This window comes from Adiantum capillus-veneris, chromosome 11 (assembly GCF_014529385.1).
Source record: "Adiantum capillus-veneris isolate H3 chromosome 11, ASM1452938v2, whole genome shotgun sequence".
NCBI lineage: Eukaryota > Viridiplantae > Streptophyta > Polypodiopsida > Polypodiales > Pteridaceae > Adiantum > Adiantum capillus-veneris.
This window is the reverse complement of record NC_140941.1, coordinates 70,228,687-70,249,468: the sequence shown is the minus strand read 5'-3', so window position 1 is coordinate 70,249,468 and position 20,782 is coordinate 70,228,687. Positions and strand designations below refer to the sequence as shown.

At 45.5% G+C, this 20,782-nt stretch overlaps 1 protein-coding gene across 3 annotated transcripts in view; it reads right to left on the bottom strand.

Annotated features, from left to right (window-relative positions):
• LOC147447419 (uncharacterized) overlaps positions 1-13,179 on the bottom strand; it is a 39,087-nt gene extending 25,908 nt beyond the window's left edge. The window contains exons 1-5 of one of the 3 annotated variants that reach the window (XM_086523222.1): positions 12,921-13,179; positions 12,352-12,402; positions 12,187-12,256; positions 11,128-12,109; positions 10,916-11,029 (exon numbers count right to left, since the gene is read on the bottom strand). In XM_086523222.1, the coding sequence (XP_086379348.1) occupies positions 10,916-11,029; positions 11,128-12,109; positions 12,187-12,256; positions 12,352-12,402; positions 12,921-13,108 (1,405 nt within the window). In that variant the 5' untranslated portion in view covers positions 13,109-13,179. Of the gene's footprint in view, positions 1-10,915; positions 11,030-11,127; positions 12,257-12,351; positions 12,815-12,920 lie in introns of those variants that run through there. The other 2 variants (XM_086523221.1, XM_086523220.1) reach the window with 2 other exon arrangements.
• Positions 13,180-20,782: the final 7,603 nt, after the last annotated feature.

The following is a 20,782-nucleotide window of genomic DNA, read 5'->3' as shown; positions in this document are numbered from 1 at the left end:
GAGAGATTAAAGAGGAGGCTAAGGAAGCCCTCAAGGAGGAGATCACCAAAGCCCTCACCGCAAGCATTGAGGACAAATTAGAAGCCACCAAAGAAGGATGGGTCGAAGTGGTCAAAAAGAATATCAAGAAGGTAGCAAGAGAGGAAGCCCAAAAAGATGAGGTACTCATCGTACACACAACCATCGAGGAGGAGAAAATGCGACAAGCTCGCCGTCTCAATGTGCGAGTGACCGGCATCAAAGAAGAAGAAGGGTCCACACCCGAGAGCGATGGGAAAGCCTTATGCAAGAAAGTGGGATACAAGGAAGAAGAGATCCCTTTCTCCAAAGTTTGGAGAGCCGGTAAAGATCCAAAGAAGAGAGCTCTCATCCTCCAATTCGCCTCCGAGGAGTCTCGAACTTCTTTCCTCCGAAAGAGGGTCATCTTGAGAGGGCTAGAAGGCCCCCCGATTTATCTTGATGATGACCTCACAAAGATGCAACAAGATCACCGCCGCACGTGCATGCCTAGAGTCCACCAGGCCCGCAAAGAAGGGAAGAAGGCAGTATATCGAGATGGTAGGGTTATCATTGATGGCAAGACCATCGCATAGGGACTCGCGGCCTGTGGGACACACGAGGAGATTCATGTCACGGTTTGGAATTGCAATGGAGACCTATGGACACACCCAGAGAGACTTGAGGAGGTGATGAGAGGTCGAGACATCATTCTACTTACAGAGACACACGAGAGCCCAGAGAGAGGGTTACCACGGATACATGGTTTCCAATGGGAGTCTCTACATCGGGGATGTATGCGCCAGCACACCACTCGCGGTTCAGGAGGAGTGGCTATACTTTTTAGACAGGGGCTTCACAGCAGACTACAGATTGTTGCCCGGGACCCACAGGCCCGATACATGTGGATTCGCCTCGAGCTCTCACGAGACAGGATCGTCTACATTGCCCTTTGCTACTTTGCTCCCACAGGCTCCAGATTCGCCCCTATCGAGCAGGAGTCACCGTACGCATGCCTCACGGAGGAGATTATGGAGTACTCCACATTGGGTGAAGTCTTCCTTATGGGAGACTTCAATGCTCGTACGCGCAGTGAGCAGTGTGAGACATATGACCACGAGGACCCAGAGGCACTACACACTCTAGATGAGGAGGCTACTATGAGAGATACAGCAGACAGAGCTCCAGTCACAGCCTACGGACGACACCTACTTCGACTTGGCTCCCAGCACCGTCTCGTTATTTATAACGGGATGGCCCAGTGGCCCACCTCAGGGGGCCTGACTTGTATGCCACATGGAGTTACAGAGGGAGGGGGGAGTACAGTCGACTATATTCTGGGACCCAGGGAGGCTACACACCTTATCACATCCTTCACCATTCCACCCATACCCATCGGAGCCGACCACACATACCTCTCTTTCTCCATCACCGGAGATACCATCCCACATAGCTCCACAGCACACACTCCACACACCACCATCCATTTCACACATGAGCTAGCCTCTCTTTACTCAGCCGAGGTCGAGCATGGCCTATGCCTCCTCCACCCATCCACACCACTCTCAGTTCTCACATCACATATCTCTTCCGTTCTCCACACTTCAGCTATTAGCTCTTTTCCACACACCACTCACACAGGACGCACTCCCCCCCCCGGGACTATGCCTCAGAACCGCTGGTATGATGATGAGTGCAGAGAGCTATACCGACGCCTCCGTGCACGGCGAGCCTTAGGAGAGATCACAGAGAGAGAGGCCAGACGAGATATGAAGACGCTGACACGCCAAAAGCGGTGAGCATTCGAAGAGGCACAGGAGCTTGAGCTATACCGCCTATTCATGAGCATAGATAGCGCGACGGCATGGCGCACCCTGCGCGAGTCACGTCCGACCACAGCTATTGAGGATCCACAGATATGGCATGATTATGCAGAGCGCCTCTATGAGGTGCCAGGGCAGCCTCCTATCCCACAGCCACATGAGCCACGCCCCACGTGCTCCTCCTTCTTTACAGCAGAGATGGTAGAGAGGGCCATACGCCGCATGCAGCACAGACGATCAGCTGACCACACTGGATTACAGAGTGAGCACATCATTTATGCGGCCTCCACTATAGCCCCGTTGATTGCACATGTCTTCAACCGGGCTATAGGGGAGGGCTTCCCAGAGGAGTGGACACAGCACACCATAGTGCCTATCCACAAATCTGGCGACACCCTGGACCCAGGGAACTACAGGACTATCATGATTGGCCACACGATGGCCAAGCTATATGGAGCAGTACTTGAGGCACAGCTTAGCTGCTACGCAGAGACCGAGGGTTTACGAGCTCCAGGCCAGGCAGGTTTCAGACGAGCTTTCTCCACCACTGACCACATCTTCGTTCTGCGCTGCCTCATTGATGGGGCAAAGGCGCGGAAGAAGAGGCTTTACTGCTGCTTTGTGGATTTCCGCAAGGCCTTTGACACAGTCCCACGCGAGAGACTCTTCCAGCGCCTTCACAGCATTGGGGTACCGACAGAGATGATTTGGGCCATATATACTCTCTACGAGAGGGTGACGGGTCGAGTTCGTTGCCCAGGCGGCTTTTCAGAGACCATTGCTAGCACCATTGGTGTTAAGCAAGGATGCCCACTCTCCCCGACACTCTTTGGGCTCTACATCGACGAGATCTCCGACTACATACTACGAGCAGGGGGAGAGGGGAGCGACTTGGCAGGTACTCCGGTCCACATCATGTTATATGCTGATGATATTGTGTTGATTTCAGAGTCACCCGAGGGCTTGCAACGCCATCTTGAGGCCTTGGACGAATTCAGCACACACAAGGGGTTGACTGTGAACCTTGGCAAAACCAAGGTCATGATCTTTCACACATCCAGTGCAGTGAGGAGCGCTGCCACCTTCACAGCAGCAGGAGGACAGGTTGATGTAGTCACCTCCTATGTCTATCTTGGCATCACATTCACCAGCCTACCAGGACCCTTCACTATGAGGCAGGCTGCTGCTGACAGGCTCACCCGAGGATATGCAGCTCTGACCATGCTAGAGCGGAGATGCCACCAGGCACACTTTCAGGAGCCCCGCACGAAGGGCTGGCTTTTTGACACCTTAGTCACCCCGGCCCTGATGTACTCGGCGGCAGTATGGGCACCAGGATTGACAGATGACCAGTGGACACAGCTTGAGAGACCACAGGTATGTATGATCTCACGCTTGCTCCGCAGCAAGAAGACAGTGCCACATGACATTATTAGAGCCGAGCTCGCCACACCACCTATGGTTGTAGAGGCATTATTCCAGACAGTCTGCTTCATCCAGAGGATGAGAGCGCTACCTCCTGACAGACTTACTCGTAGAGCATTTGAGGCAGCTATACAGCTATCAGAGAGTGGGCATGCGAGAGCTTGGTACTCACAGGTCAGAGCATGGTTTGAGGGACACGGTCTTGACATGGAGAGCCTACCACCATTCCAGTACGACCCCCACTCACCATCTGTTCACCTCTCTCGTAGTGAGAGAAACTTGGTATTGAGACAGGATCTGTGGCAGCTATACACTAGGAGAGTCTGGGAGTCACCTGGTTTGGGGACGAGGATGTTAGATTACAGAGACCAGTTTCTCACCATATTGTCTGGGGGGTTCATACAGAGACCACGCTATATGGACACATATATGCCACATAGCTCACGGGTGGCGATTGGTCAGCTGAGAGTGGCTTCACACAGGTTAGAGATTGAGATCGGGAGACATACTGGTGTTCCCAGGGAGGAGCGAGTCTGCAGAGCCTGCACAGAGGAGGTGGAGAGTGAGGAGCACTTTGTATGTAGATGCAGAGCGTACACTGAGATCAGAGGCAGGTATGAGGCCTTATTCAGAGGACAGCCCACTCTCCGAGAGATCATGGACTCTCGAGATCAGAGACAGCTCGGACGTTTCTTACTAGAGATACAGAGCCATCGGGACACACTACTACAGCCACGCACAGCTACACAGACAGAGGGGAGACAATCGCAGCTCACAGACTTCTTTCAGAGGATTGCCACCCCTACCTCACCAAATACTCAGAGAGGAGTGACACTCCCACAGGCGGAGGTGAACCGAGCTAGACGACGACCACGAGTCACAGGCTACAGGGGCGTGAGCTCCCACCATCGACAGATCGAGGAGATCCGAGCCCGGGAGCGCCGTGCCACTGAGGAGCGAGTAGCTCAGATGAGGGCCGACCCGACAGCTTTCATCCGGGTAGCCTTGGCACCAGCCCCGCCCATGTACCACATCTTACATCCCCCCATTTGTACAGGATGGAGCTAGAGAGCTTGATGCATTCTCATGATTGTACTACCTTGAGCATATAGACATGCATATACCCCTAAAGATAGAGCCCCATCCCTCCTCAGATACTCCATTACCTACATTCAGTTCAGTTTTGTATCAGTTTTGTTTCATTTGTCTTTCCGATAGACGGATGACATACACGCCATGTACATTTGATTTGTCTCATAGGCCGATTTCGGCTTGACATAGACGTTAAAAATCTTTCTTTCTTTCTTTCTTTCTTTCTCTCTAGCGCGTAGAAAGAGGGGGGGAAACTGCGTAGAGAGAGAAAGAGGGGGGAAAGTTGCGTAGAGAGAGAAAGAGGGGGAAAAAGTAGGAGAGAGAGAGAGATGAAATGATATATTAACGTCTTCAAAAGGCCAAAATGACCTATGAGACCATCAGGTACAAAGTGGTGAATCTAATACAATGTCTGAAGTACAAGTACAAAAAGTACTGAATGTAAAAAATGAAAACTGAAAATGAAGTGTGAAATGTGAAATGTGAAAATGTAGAATAGGCCCTCAATGACAATCTGGGTGTCGTGCTAGAATGCCTCTGATCCTCTGCTGGAGTCTCCGTCGATGGAGTGTGCTCCTGTGTCTCGGTCGTGGTCGTCTCGATCTCCCGAGCTCAGTCGCCCTGTCAATGAGGGTGCCTCTGGTATGAATGTGGGTACAACCCTGTGCTGGTGGTTGGTCTCCTGGCTCCCTCGATCCAAAGAAGTCTGTGATCTGTCTCTGTGACTGTCGTACTCCATGTCTCCTCAGCAGACTATCTCTATGTCAGTGTAGCTCAAGTAGATATAAGCCTCAGCTTCACCGCCGCCATCCCCCCAACTCTCGCTCCATCCCTTTCCCCTGTTGGATCCTCAGCCTCATCACCCGACCGATCCCACACTCTTTGCTGCGAGCCTGCTTAGGTCCTGGGAGCAGCTGTAGAGTGGCCTGGAGCAACACCAGCCCACTTGCATGGAGGAGCACTTGACGAAGCCTCTTGTTTGGAACCCCATGGTTAGCACATAGAGAGGCCGCTTGGTTGGTAGCAAGACTCATGTTTCTTGGGGTCCCATGGCAGAGAGTCAAGCCCCCGTACTCTCGGTGACTCACTACAGTTTTCAAGCCTTCCCTAGGAGATTCAGAGCATCCAGCTACGAGGCATGACAGTGAAGGTCCCCATATCTCGGTTCCATAGAGCAGTGTTGAAGCCACCAAGGTGTCAAAGAGCCAGAGCTTCGTCCGGGGCTCCTGAAACTGAACCTGCGAACACATCCTCTCCAATCTACCCAATGCTGCGTGGGCTCTAGTAAGTCTAGTCTCTGCTGCTCTTCTGAGTGAGAGGTAGGTCCACTAAAAACCACTCCAAGGTAAGTGTAAGCGTCTGTGTACTCCACAGTCTCCTGGCCGTATGTGAATGTAGGTGTTGACCTCCTGATCCACTGTGGGGTGGTGTTAAACACCATAACCTTGGTTTTACCCAGGTTGACAGACAAACCACTTTCGTGTGTAAACGTGTGCAAAGCATCCAATTGACGTTGCATTCCCTCTGGGGATTCGGAGATCAACACTATGTCATCAGCATATAACAAAAGTGGAATCCATGTCCCTGCCAACTGAGCACCTTTATCCCCATCGCTGTCAATGTAGTCAGAAACCTCATCCACATACATACCGAAAAGGGTAGGAGAGAGCGGGCAGCCCTGCTTCACCCCAATAGTGGAGTGAACCGGTGTAGAAAGTCCCTCCGGGGTGCGTACATGCCCTACTACTGATCTGTACAATGCCATGATTCCCCAAATGAGTTCTGTGGGTACTCCCATTTCCTGTAATCTGCGCATCAGTCTAGCTTTGGGTACCGTGTTGAAAGCTTTGCGGAAGTCCACAAAGCTACGAGAGAGAGAGAGAGAGAGAGAGAGAGAGAGAGAGAGAGAGAGAGAGAGAGAGAGAGTCGACACGGCTCGGAGTAGTTCCATGCCCAAAGGTATTGGCCCCAAAGTCAGGCACACCTCTTGATATTTCTTTATCATTAATCATTTCAAAGTACAACTCCCAAGGGACCTCTTCTCTCAAACTCTGCATCCAGATGCTCTGTGAGACCCCAAGGGCTCTTTTATTCTTACAAGGGATGCTCAAAAGTAGAGCCCCAAAAGCATTAAGATGCAAATCTTCAGTCTCAAAAGCATCTGGTCCCAATGTGCCAAAAGCTGCAGCGCAAATCGCGGAAGTCCGTACAAGTGCCACGTCAATAGTGGAGGGAGAAATCACTAATAGTAATCGGAAAGAATGCATGTCACGTATTCTTGACGCTAGAAAGGCTGGAAAATGGGTTGATTATCGAGATGACAAAGTAATCATCGTGGAGAAACAAAGTGCACAACCTATGGGACCATGCTAAAGTTCGCTTTATCAAATTGTAATGTATTCACTTCGATTAGATGTAGGTGCTTTTGAGGAGACGTTAAAGGAAGAGAGATTGTTCTATTTTTAGAAACTCATCAATGTAAGATGAGGAGCTTCCTACAGTCTCAAGGCATAGATAGGAATCAATGGCTAAAAAAAGCTCATGGGAAATATAGTAGGGGATCAAGGGCAATTGCCATGATTTACAGGCATCCTATTATATAGGTAATACGGAGGGATGGGCATGCTTGCTAGTGGTGGATCAAAGTTCAAGCAGTGGATTTCCGTCCTCTTCATATTGCTGTTATTCTACTTCGTACCTTCTACCTCTGAAAATGCTAGTCTAAATAGGCAATCGCATTATGTGATCATAAATGATGATATTATGGAGCACTCATGAGAGGGAAATTATCATGCTAGTTGTGATCTTTAATGCAAGAAGAGCCCCTTCTCAGGTTGCCTTTTTTTATACATCAGCGGAAGATTTTCACACGTAGGACCATGCACATCTTGGCATCAAGAGTTTACGAAGATTCATGTAGATGCACAAATTATGGTAAATATGTCCTAGAGATGGGTGCCACACATGCATTAGCTATATTCAATGGCATAGCTAGATAACCATTATCAAAAGGGTTTACATGTTACGCACACCGGCTTAGTGTTAGGACAATGGATTATGTAATTCCCCCACTAGTTCTCACACCACGTATGCGGGAGTTGTCTATCTCATGGAGACCTATTGGAGTTGCTGCAATACATGTGCAGCTCTCTTTCATTCTAGTTTACCACTATTACTACTCTAGTCTCTCTCTCTCTCTCTCTCTCTCTCTCTCTCTCTCTCTCTCTCTCTCTCTCTCTCTCTCTCTCTTTCATACACAGTATCTGGGATCTCCCCAGAAACAGATATGCCCATCTAGCTTTGGAGTCTTCTCGATAGCTTGCCTCGCAGGGAGACACCTCTTGTTGGTATGCACAAATGACAGCTTGGTTCAAGATGCATGGTTTTGACAAGGATATTCGTTGGACTCACCCTCCTTGTCTCCACATGGACCGAGATCACTCAGCTCATCAGAAAGGACTTGATCAGTTAGACACTAGGAGGACATGGATATAGCCTATGCGTGTGCTTGGCACAAAGATGGCTTTCTACAGAGAGCATCTCCTTGAGCTTACAGAGGATGGTTTTGTGACCAGACCCGCCTACATGGACACTCATCTATCCCATGGATTACGATGTGTTATTGGACAGATGCGCACATCGTCACATCAGTTAGAGATTGAGGCTGGCAGATTTAGAGGAGTACCAGCAAAGGCCACGATTTGTCAGTTATGCCATATTGAGCCAAAGACAGAGTTACATCACATATGTCACTGCCCAGTCTACTATGAGATACGAGGCTGTTTCCACTGCCTATTCAGAGAAGGTTTTGAACCACTCGCCAAAGTTATGAGATATCAGGATCAGAAATGCCTTGGGCTAGAGCTGCGCAGACATGGGGAGAGCCTCTTGAGGAGACCAGACAATAGGAGACACTCACAGAGGGAGATCACTGATTTCTTCATACTACAAATGTGACATTCAAATGAGCAAGCATCACAACAGACTTCAGAGTCCACCTGTACCAGGGGTACACTAACTAACAGGGCCACTGAGCTTGGGAGATCCAGACGCCCACGATTGCGAGGGTCATCGAGACATCGATGGAAGCTGCATCAAGGTCCGGACTGTTCTAGCACGTCATGAGAGACGCCCAGTCAGAGTACTCACTGAGGAGGACATTGATGAGCTTCGCCAGCTGGATATCATAGGATAGGATCTTGATTCCAGCATTTCAGCCTTTCATTTCATTCCACTTCATTTCACTTTAGCTCAATTCAGTTTCAATTTTCAGTCTTCTACAAAGACATTATATCAGATTCACCATTTGTAAACTCGTTTGTCTCATAGGTCACTTTGGCCTTTTTGAAGACGTTAATATATAATTTCATTTCTCTCTCCACCATTCTTTGCTAGTAGAGGAGGATCCCCCATGCACCTTTGACCGAGTTTACACACCAACATACAATAACTATTCGTGCAGCTGCACCTACAACCTTTTCACAGGCTTTGCGATATAGGGATACATGGTAGTGGCACTACGCCTCAAAATAGCAAGTATGATGATGTTTGTCAAGAGACTAGAGCAAAAGGGGACACCACACATCGACAAGCACACGTTATCTTCCAGCATCTTGGAAGGCCAAAAAAGAGAGATTTCTTAGCCTGGCTTGAGCAAGAAGCTGTACCAGCTATTCTTTAGCCAGGATTCTACAAAGGCATGGAGACTCTTCCACGAGGAACGAGCACCTACTCCCATTATTACATGAAAACGGATTGGAATTGTATGTGACTAGTCTCGATACAGAGCCAGCTCAATCTCCCTTGCCATTGCCACCGGTGTCGTGACCTCAAGCCTTGACCTTCTCACTATCACTAGGGTGCGTGACGCCATTGATATACTACACCCAGGAAAATCATATAACCACGAGGGTCTTGTTAGCATTTAGGCATGCCCAAGAAACATTGGCACTTATGTTGGCATGCATGCTTAATAGAGCCATATGCAAAGGCTGTCCTGAGAGCTGGAGCACTGACATATTGTGCTAATATTGACGGCTAGAGATCATATGCTCCCTACTAAATATAGTACCATCATGTTAGGCCACACACTAGCCAAGCTTTACACTATTTTGCTCGAGCATAAGTTGTCACTGGACAACGAGAGAGACTGTCTGAGCACGGAGGCAAGCTGGATTCAGGACAGGATTCTTCCTTTGTGGATTTCCACAAGGCTTTTGATACGGTACCTAGAGCAAGATAGATCATAGATGGTACGATTTGGGTGTCCCAAGTGAAATTACATGAGAATCTTAGCACTTTGCGAGTCTATGACAAGCCGAGTGCATAATTTAGAGGATAGTTCATTCCACCAGGATGTCCGCTCTCTTATACACTTTTCAACATATATTGTTCAGGTATCATATTGTCTTATTGCTGACTTACCAGAGGGCTATAGAGATAGCTGGATACACTCTGGAGCTATGCAGCTTAAAGAATTTGTCTTTGAACACAGGCAATACCAAAGTGATGATATTTACCAGCACAGCACAATGGGTGAGAACTTAGTCAAAATGCAGCAGATGTGGTGGCACGGAAGCACAGGGAAGATAGACTAGAGGAGAATAGAGAGGATAAAGAGAGAGATGGTACAGGCCATGTGAGGGCTCACACTGCAACAAGAGTGGAATCAAAGGCGCTGCTCATCTACCTGATGATGGCACCCCCCCCCCCCCCCCCCCCCCCCTCAAAAACCCAACCATATATAGGGTGAAACCAGGCTGCCTGACCCTCACAAAATACCCCACGAACCCATAAAATGGAATACAAGGGTCACAACCCTTTAAAAAAACAGGGGGCGCCCTCTACAAGTAGCATAAAACCTGACCAAAACGGACAAAAATGGGCACTGCCTAGGGTCCTACACAAGGAATGACACTCACAAGGCCAGGCACAGAGGCAAAGAAGCCCCCTCTCCTTAGAGGAGTTTCGCATGTCACAAGGCATAGTTGAGCTGACGAGATCAGTTTGTCATCGTGCTGCTGCATGCTATGTTCATGTGGGCTGCGTGGCAGGGTATTACAAAGGGATTTGTAACTCTGCCAAAATCGGCAGAGTTATAGGTTGCTGGCAAAGTTTGTTGAGGTTATCAAACGGGGGTTAACCCCAGCTCGCGCAAACTGCCTCTTAGATCCTAGCAAGAAACCCAGGAGATGAGCTCCACACCTCCTCTCAGATCATCACAAGCTGAGGGATATAGGGACCACAAAGAGTGATAAAGATAGGGGCCACAAAGAGTGATAAAGGAATCTGATAAGTCCAGCCACCCACAGCAAAGACTACCAAAGCATCAAGCGTGCCACCTCTGAAGAGAGAGTCACAGGCCATCAGGATAGATGATTATGTGGGATCCCAAACCAACATGAGTTTCTGCCACATCCCTAAAACCTATATCAGCCGTACAAACTACAGCTCCGGGGTTCTACGTAGTAACGCTTGTCTATGAGAAGCAGATTGATCCCTTGTCGGGAGAGAAAATACGCGAACAAAAAAACTCCCTTGTCCTGTGGCAATGCAAGAATCAGTAAGTTTGGTTATACCTGCACTTCTGGGATTCATCTGAGTCATTCCCCATGGATATGGTGGAAAGAAAAAAGGTAAACAGTTGAAGGTATCTGGACCAATTTCTTGCAATTGATTCAATAGTTGGCGGCCTGCAATAGATGGGCACAGATAAGCAGAATGCTATAGGTACAAATGAAATGTGTACTACATTTGGAACATCTTCCTAGTTATGAACAGCAATGCTCACCTTTGTTGATGAAAAGAGAAAAACAAGACAAGCAGCCAAAAGCCTCAATGTCCTCAGTGTCCGGCTGCTCCTCACGCTCCACTTCTGCAACGTCAGGTAAAGCACCCTCCTCCTGTACTTCACCCTCATCCAAAGGATCGCGATACCATCTTTCAACAGAAATGAGGCTAGACCTCTTCCTTTTGCGTAATATCACTCTCCTAGTCACACAAGAACCGCACACGGGGCACAATAAATCATGTGTCTTCTGCTTATGCTTCAGCACTTTCACAATCTCCTCTACTATCTCTCCAGTTGATGTACTCGTTTGAATTGCCCGGGTCCAATACTCTCGAAGTTCTTCATCTTCCTCATCAGCATCACCACCACACATGAAACCCTTTTTGACATACTCTTCCTCAGACTTCACCATCTCTTCATTTCCATGCTCATCGAATTCCAGTAATTCGGGTCCTGCATTCTTCACTTGGGACATCGATGGTTTGCTCTCTTTAGATGAGCAAACCGTAAGACTCTTCAATGAGGGATTTTCATTGCTTTGACACTCCTCTTGAGTTAATGAGCTAGGAGTCTCTGCATTTTCACCAGAAAGCTGTCCCGCCAATTCAACACTTTCAGATGTCATATCACCTATAGGTGGCGGAGGCTTTCCAAGCTCTTCACCTTCTTCCTCTTTGCCAAGAGTTCCTTGATCAACATGTTCCAGTAGAGAAACCCCAGAAAAGTCACCGTTATTTCCCGTGTTATCATCGTCAGGCGCTGCATCGCTACTACTTAACGTGTCAGTATCTGAAACACTTTGCTCATTGTTCAACTTTATGTTGCTGTCATGTTCACCACTGTAGCCCTTATCGAGCTCATCACTGTTCGTATCGCTCTCTTGGTTTGCTCCTACAGAAAGACTCCTTCCTTCATCATACTGTTCTTCTGCATGGCTCTGCTCAACTCCTGTTTCACTCTCCTTGTTTCCGGCTGGAGATACCTTAACACCCATTTCTTCAAGAGGTGATTCCATCATCAAATCCGCCCCCTGTTCCACTTTCCTTCAATTTATCTTACCAAGGAATGCAACCCAATTGCTGCAATTGAGAATTCAGCAGGCAAGTTTGACATGCTACTGGTATTAAGCCTGTCATTAGTATGAGAATTAGAAGTTGCCATTAAAGAACCTGCAAAGAATTGCTCTACACCCACACACCGAAGCGCCCAGGGCATGCTCTATACCTGCACTGGTCGTCGACAGTTGAAAATTGCAAAGTTGGAGACAGCAACTCCCTACGTATTGGCATTATTCGCATTACTCCAAAGTGTGGGCTTGTGGAGAAGGAGGCATTTAGATACACAAGGAGGGGAGAGGAGAAGTCAGAGGGAGAGAGAGACAGTAAGCACTGCCCCTGTGTGTGTGTGTGTGTGTGTGTGTGTGTGTGTGTGTGTGTGTGTGTGTGTCTGTGATCTTTTTGGTGGGTTTCCTCGTCTTGAGATTTCCCACAGGTAAATTAACCAAAACAGATTTACCACAAAGTGTGTGTGTGTGTGTGTGTGTGTGTGTGTGTGTGTGTGTTTTGTGTGTGTGTGTGTGTGTGTGTGTGTGTGTGTGTGTGTGTGAGAGAGAGAGAGAGAGAGAGAGAGAGAGAGAGAGAGAGATGTGCATTTGTTAGCGCGCGCGCGCGTGTGGGTGTACCAAAGAAATGCTCTGTCTGTGTGTGTAGAGAGAGAGAGAGAGAGAGAGAGAGAGAGAGAGAGAGAGAGAACTTATTACATGATAATAGTGGGGGGGGGGGGAGAGAGAGAACCTGGTTGACGAAGGACGAGGCGGATACTGGTTCCACATGCCCAGCTCATGTCGACGCAGAAGTTGCAACTTGCAAGCTGGAGAGGAGAGGGGCGAGCGAGCGCAAGGGCGCGAAGACCGCCCAGACCCGCATTCCCATTGGGCAGCTTGAATACCAGCGCAAAGCAACAAAAGCATGTGGAGGGCCATCCCTTGAATGAGACTCACGTGCACGTGCTCGGCTGCTCCTCATTATGCATATCTCTCGAAGTGGACTCTGAAGCTTTAAGGTAGGTAGGACTACTCTTGAAGGACAAGGTTAAGGATGCAGAAGAGGAAGGGGAAGCTCAAGGACACACAACACAAAAAGAAGTATTGCAGAGTGTGCTAATACAAAGATGAAGCATGCCCTACAATGATGGGTGTATATACAAACCTCCTAATAAGGAAAAAAAGATCTCGGTGGTTTTAAGTGTGTTCACACACGTCAATACCATATCACAGTAACAAATCCCCCCTAGGAGTGACGCGGTGATATGGGCTATGACTCTTGTATAAGGAAGTTCCATGCCCGAATTGGATCAATGCTCAAAGGCGAGTTAGCCCAAAGCTTTGTGGAAACTTTTGAACGTGGCTACAAAAGATGTAGGTGTGTAGTCATAGGTTTTGATGGAATGCAAGGGTCACCTAGTTCAAGTCATGCTGAGAATCCATGGAATAGCAAATTGTGTGAGAGAGTAACTCCTACAATTTCATCAAATACGTTAAAAAGATGTTGATGATACCCCAAAGATCCCAAATTTGAGTGCAGTTTATGATGATGGTTATTTTAGTGGTTCATAGCAAAGTCTTCATGGGAAATTTAGTATACACTCTGTGGAGACTACAGGTGCAAGAGTGCACTATGTAATCATGTTAATGTATCATGTGAATTCAGTGGGAGGGATTTTTAAACGTAAATTTTTTTATCAAATTAAAAAAGATACATTAACAAAAAGGGTTTTTATATCCCATTTTGGAAAAATTTCCTAAAATAAGGGGTCATTTTATTCATTCAAACACATTAAAAAGGGGTTTTTTAAATACCCCTGGAGCGCACGTTATAGAGGGGGTTGTCAATAGTGCACCCCCATGAATGCAATAAAAAAATAGGGCAACCTTGTAGTAATCCTAGACCACATAAATCTGAGAGAGGTAGAAATTAAGTGCAAAGATTGACTTTATTTGTCTTGCCGTTGTGCATATATAGCAAAGTTTGTGCAGGATGTAGAGCCTGCTTGTTTTGAGGATGTTGTGAGAGATGCAAAGTGAAAATAGGATCTCAAGAATGCAATTAGCTTAGTGCTCCTATACAAATCTAGATTGGTAGCAAAGGGCTATGTAGAGACTTAAGGCATTGATTATGAGGAAACATTCAATTTGCTAAAATGGCAAATGCCCATACCATTATTGCCATGGCTACAACAAAAGGCTAGATCTTGCATCAAATGTATGTGAATAATACATTCTTGCATTGGTGATTTTCAAGAAGAGACATATATGGAGTAGCCACAAGGATGTGATACATTCCAAGTATGTATGCAAAATAAGAAAAGAATTTAATGTGTCGAAGCAAAACACCTAGAGCTTGGCATGAAAGGATTGTAGCTTACTTGGTTATCATTGGTTTTTGCATGGTTAATGGAGATGACTATTGGTATGTGTGGGAGAATGGCACGTATTATAATGATAAGTATTTTAGTGGATGACTTGATTGTTGTAAACTTAAAGCAATAATTTGACATGAAGGATTAGTAAGAATTGCGCTACTTTTTGGGCATTGAAATTATGCACATGGAAGAGGACATATGGTTGTATCGAAGGCAGTATGCATTGGATATTCTATCAAAGTATAGTTGGATGAAAATTGAAGCTAATGTGGGTATTAGTTTTAAGTTGTTTTTGGCCTTGTGTATGAGTGGAGTGTCAATGGTTGAATTAAAGATGTTCTTCTTTACTTCTCTCTCTTGAATAAGTCGTGATTGTTATTGATTAAGTCAGGGGCTCTCACTTTCATATGCTCGACACATTTCCAACCAGCTTTTCCAGTCATACCTCAAACATCTGAACATACTTTCTGGTGAACCCGATGCAAAATAGGCTAGGGTGAGGGTTTGCTCAAAGGCTTTAATGCAAATCTTATAAGCTATGGATCAACAAGGGGGTGACATCATGTCACGACTCACTTCACATCCACAAGAGGAAAAGAGGGGGAATAAAGTGTTTGCAAAAGGTGCGTCTCAGCTTAGTCTTGATCCAATTATAAATTCAAAGTAGCTCATTGAGAGGAGACAAGAAAAATCCGCTTGGATTTTGCAAGAAAATATTGCAAGGATTTTTGGATATTGACACCCCTTCAAGACCGCTAAATGGGTGCCTCACTTTGGGCTTAAAGTGTGAAAGGAAGGGAGTTGGGCTTTGGCCACTAAATGATGCCCATTGTATGAAAGTAATGTGAAAGAGGAGTTTAAAAATCTCATGAGCAGTGTGTTGGTAGGGAGGGGAGGGCGACGAGAGATGCTTTTGTGCTTGCACCGGTTAATGTGGCGACTGGATGGTGATGGTGAAGAGACGGAAGATGATCAGAATCCTTGGATCTAGCTTTTCAATGTTAAACGCACAAGATTTGGTGCATTCAAGGGTGCAAAATCTCAAGGCCATCTAACCATTTTCCACATAGGATTTTGTTTGAAAGTGAAAGTTGACAAGCTTTTGAGGGAGGCCTTATGATGGTCAAAAGCACTAAGTTAAGAAGCCATATGAGGGGGAGCTTCGTGCCAATTGAAGGAGGGAGAATCAAAGGGTAAGGGAATCAAGATAAAGCAATATGCTGCTAGAGATGGAGATACCATACAAGTGGAAAAAATCAAGAACTGTTTGTTGGGGTAAATGTGGTGTGCCTTGCACCTAAGGTTGAACGTTCTAACCGCCCACTCCATTTTCCCTTATTACTTATATACAAAGCAATTTAAGGAGCTCTCTCGCTATCAGATATAGATATTGACGAGGAGATCGACTGACCCACATCCCTTCTCTCTCACACACAACACACTTTATGCTCGTACCGCTCCTGCAAGGTCCTTCAACTAGTATTAGAGCTTGGCTATGGTTGTTGGCTATGGTTGTGCTCTTCTTTCTCGGGTGACCTCCCTCTCCAATCAGAGCTAAGGATTGCGATCTTAGGTGAAGCACACATATATAATTGGAATAAAGTATATATTCTTTGTATTGTGCACAGAGTGTAGCAAGTGAAGAGCGTGAGTCTGAGAGCGCAGCATTGTTTTCATGCGCGTGCATATCAAGATGGATTTTTGCAAAAGTCGGAAGGTGAGGCGTCCCTGCAAAATCTATCAAAAAATATACAAACATCAAATTGAAATGCACATGCCTTGAGAATCGTGAGGAAGAGAGCAGAGCATGAAAAAGGGGGGGGGGGAAGAGAGAGAGAGAGAGAGAGAGAGAGAGAGAGAGAGAGAGAGAGAGAGAGAGAGGAGAGAGTCATGAGAATGCATGCAAGTGCACCTCCTAGATGGAAGTGCTACACAAGCATGGAGAGAGGAGAGGTGAGAGAAGAGAAGAGGAGCACAAGGCACTATGTGCAAACTCTCCTCATGCAAGAGTGAGCATTTTCCTCTTGCACGTATTTACTTATAGACTTCTTAAATGCTCAAAATGATTACAAATTGTCCACTCGAACATAAAGGGACCATAGCTCATAAATAGCACTTTAATAATGAAATATCCCTAAACTTGTTGTAATGGAAATGGCCTATGAACTTTGAGAATAGCGGAATTAAGAGAATTAGAGAGAACATTTTTGTGAGACTACTTTGAGAGCATAGAGGGTGAATTTAATTGACTGTAGCAACATAATCATAGTACTTAGTTAACGTGGCATGAACAATACTTTTGCAAGAGAGAGAGTTTAGAGAACATGACAACAGTTGAGGACAAGATCTATGTGGAGCTGGTCCCCCCTCCAATAGGCATTTGTATTATAGATTCTCCCATCAAGAGAGACTTGGTACAATACAATCTTTCTGTTCCTTGTGACCTAGGTGATGCAATGAAGATGGAAAGCTTCATGCATCACGAACATAACATAAAATTTGCAAAAAGCATTAACTATCCCAAGCCTCAGTCCCAAGGCCTCAAACACCTTCGAAGGTGGAGAGAGCCAGTGGGAGGAATGAGGGTAGGGAAGAGGAAGAAGAAACATTCATAAGAAAAAGAAATAGTTCCTCACTTATCATCATTCTTCTTGCTAGCATACATAACAACATAGTAATGAAGATGAAGAAGATGGCAAGCTTAAGCATTGAAGCATGGCTCTTGGTTGGATTTGCATTCCATAGCCCAGAGTGTTGGTGTAGGCTCTCAACTTCTCTACTAGCTTGGAGAAGGAGATGGAGATCTTGCACTTTGCACTTCACACAATGAGAGTGTGTGTGGGAGAGTATACCCCCCAAGAAACCCCCCTTCTTGCTTTGATTGACCCCCCCCCCCCCCCCCCCCCCCTCCCTTGGAGCACATTCTTGAAGCTCATTGGACCCCTCTAGGCCTAAGCGAATCACATGCAAGAGGTATATCAAGCAACAAGGGTAGGCTTGGGACAAGTGTCCCCCTTTCCCCTTTGAGAGAGAGGACTTGATAAATGCAAAAACAAATAATTAAATTAACTAATTTATCATTGGACCCCTTGGGAGGCAACCAATAGGCTTTAGGCACACCATGAGGGAAACATGAGGAGAACCTTGACAAGTGTCCTATTTGCCTTCTTGGTACTAAGCTTGCCTTGTGTGAGTGTGTGTGTGTGCACGCTCTCTCTAGCCCCTACAATTAGGGCTTGCCCCTTCATGAGTAGGGATTAGTTTTGACTTTTTTAACACCTTATCCTCAAACACTTTAATCATGGAGCACCTTAGCACCTTAGTCATTAAGCACCTCAAGCACCTTAGTCAGCAAGCACCTCTAGCTCCTCACCTCAAGCTTGGGCCAGGTTCCCACCTCAAGCACAACCCAAGCTTACCTAAGGTCAAAAGACTTTTAACACTAGCCATTGGAGGTCGTTAATGAAGCTAACCCTAAGGTCTTTAAGCTCCATTAGCTAACCTTGTCGAGATAGACCTGAGAGCACATTTTTATATTCTAACCCTTGTTCCCATCTATTCTCCCACATTAAATGATCAGTTTAATATAAGAAAATCATTTGGGTTGGTTAGATAATAGATTTTATGGCATTACCTCTCTCTTGAAATCATAGTCGTCCTCGACTATGAGGTAGAAGAGATAAAGACGTAGTCATTAGTCAATGTTTCTTAGTGGATAGAGGACTTCTTTTTACCCTACAACATCATTCCAAAACGGATGACTAATCCATTTGGTGCTTGGGAGACATAGTTGCCGCAAGCATGTATGCTCTTTAGTCCATTTCATTCTCTCAAGTACAGTGACAAATTCTACTTGGGTGTTTGAGAGACGTCGTCATCACAAACATGATTCTAAGCATGCATACTAGTTAACTTTGTGCACAATAAAAAGAGAACTAGTCTTAGAAGACAAAATATTGGTCATTTAAAAGAAATTTGTACATTTGCTTACTCTAATGTAACATTGTAAGCATTGACAAGGTTCATACTATCCTTAGCTGTACTCCTTGCATCCATCTAGCATCTTCAAGCGGATAGTTTTTGAACTTAATAAGATACCGTCGGATAATCTTACCATGTCGTAGTACCTTGTCTTCATGTTGAAGGATAGCTTCGGTTTGTAACGCCTCTTCTTGGTCTTTGATTTCGGGAGGGTCTTCAATAATTGGTTCACTTGGTGGCTCTCCTTTGTAGGACTTAAGTAGGCTCACATGAAAAGCATTGTGTATGAGCCAATGATTGGGGAACTTGAGTTGATAAGCCGTCTCATTGATTGGATTCAAAATTTGAAAAGGACCATAGTATCTTTTTGTTAGTTCAGCATAATACTTTTGATGGCCCATAGGATTTTTGCCCGTTGTTTGCCTCAATCGAGCCTTGGGAAACTTTAGTAAGACCCAATTATTTTCTTTGAACCTTCTATGCTTGTGAGCAGTAGCTTTTTTTCTTTGTTGAGAGATGGATATAGCCTCCTTAATCTTTTGAAAAGATTCTTGTAGGTCAAGGCTATACTCATCGGTAGCAAAGATCTTCCCATGTAGTTTAAGTAGCAAGGGACTTTTAGGTCTTCCCTCAATGATTTCAAAAGGTGCTTCCCTCGTAGAAGTATGTACAGTATTATTGTACGCATACTCTACAAGAGGTAAGTACTTTTCCCATTGTGAGCATTGATCTACTTCTATAACATAAGTCTTTAGTAGATCGAGAATCGTAATATTGGCTATTCCACTTTGGCCATTGGTCTGTGGTGGATGATAGGCCGATGAGAAATTCAATCGTGTACCTAGATTTTCAAAGAGACCTTTCCAAAAATTACTGGTCATTATAGGATCTCTATTTGACACGATGGATGTTGGCAATCCATGGTGTTTGAAAATCTGGGATATGAAGAGAGTTGTCATTTGGTGTGCCTTAATAGTCTTTTTGACAGGAATAAATTGTGCTTGCTTGCTAAACCTGTGGCTGTTGTCCATATTCTCGTATTCCCATGGATAGACTTGGGCAATCCAAAGATAAAATCCATGGATATACTCTCCCATTGTGAATTAGGGATTAGCAATGGCTGGAGTAATCCAAGTTTCTTCCCTCTATCATACTTAGTCTTTTGGCATACCACACATTTTGAAACATACTCTTGTATGTCCACTTTCATGGTAGGCCAATAGAAATACGTCTCTACTCCTTGGAGAGTAGGTTGAATACCTCTATGCCCCACATAGGGAGGAGCATGGGATTCATACATGAGTTTCCCATGAAGGAAGTGGGTAACACATAGCCTATTGCCATGAAGATAATAACCATCCTTCAAGTGAATGGCTTCTCTTTCTTCCCCTAAGCAAGGGCTGACATTATGTCTTTAAAATCAAGGTCAATAGCATACTCATCTATCATAGAAGATAGATCATTGTGAGTTGCTATAGACACCGCATTAACTTTTGGTCATCGTGAAAGTGCATCGGCACTTGATTGTGCTTACCAGCAATGCGAGCAATATGAAAATAAAATTGCAAAAGAAAATTTGTTTGTCAAAAAGCTTGGTTTGCATCATGAAGTACTTGAGACTTTGGTGGTCTGTTCGTAAAAAAATGAATGGAGTCCCCAATAAATAGTGCTTCCATGTGTCTAGGGCATGTAGAACAAGAAAAAGCTCTTTCTCATAAATGCCCAAGACGACCCGTTCATCCGTATTGAGCCTTAGGCTCTCATATGCTATGGCATGCCCTTCTTGAAGCAAGACTGCTCCAAGGCAATCACCACAAGCTTCACATTGGACCTCAAATGGCTTTGAGAGATTCAGAAGCATGAGGATTAATTGGGAGGTAAGCTTCTTTTTTAGATTGTCAAAAGCATTTTGCTCCTTAGGAGCCCATGAATACTTAACGTTCTACTTTGTTAAGTCATGTAATGAGAAAATTTTTCTATGAAGCGTCTATAGTATGCACACATACCAATAAATCTTCTTAGCTCATGTAGATTCTTTGGATCCGGATACCATCTTGAGAGATAATATGACCTAAGTATTGAATCTCTTGAAGGAAAAATTTGCTTTTCTTTTGATTCAAAAAAAGCTTGTTCTCCCTCAATGCTCGAAAAATCATTTGGAGATGTTGCTTGTGTTCCTCCAAGGACTTAGAGTAGATGATGATATCATCAAAGAACACCCATTGAATTTGTGATAGGCTCTAAATATTTTCTC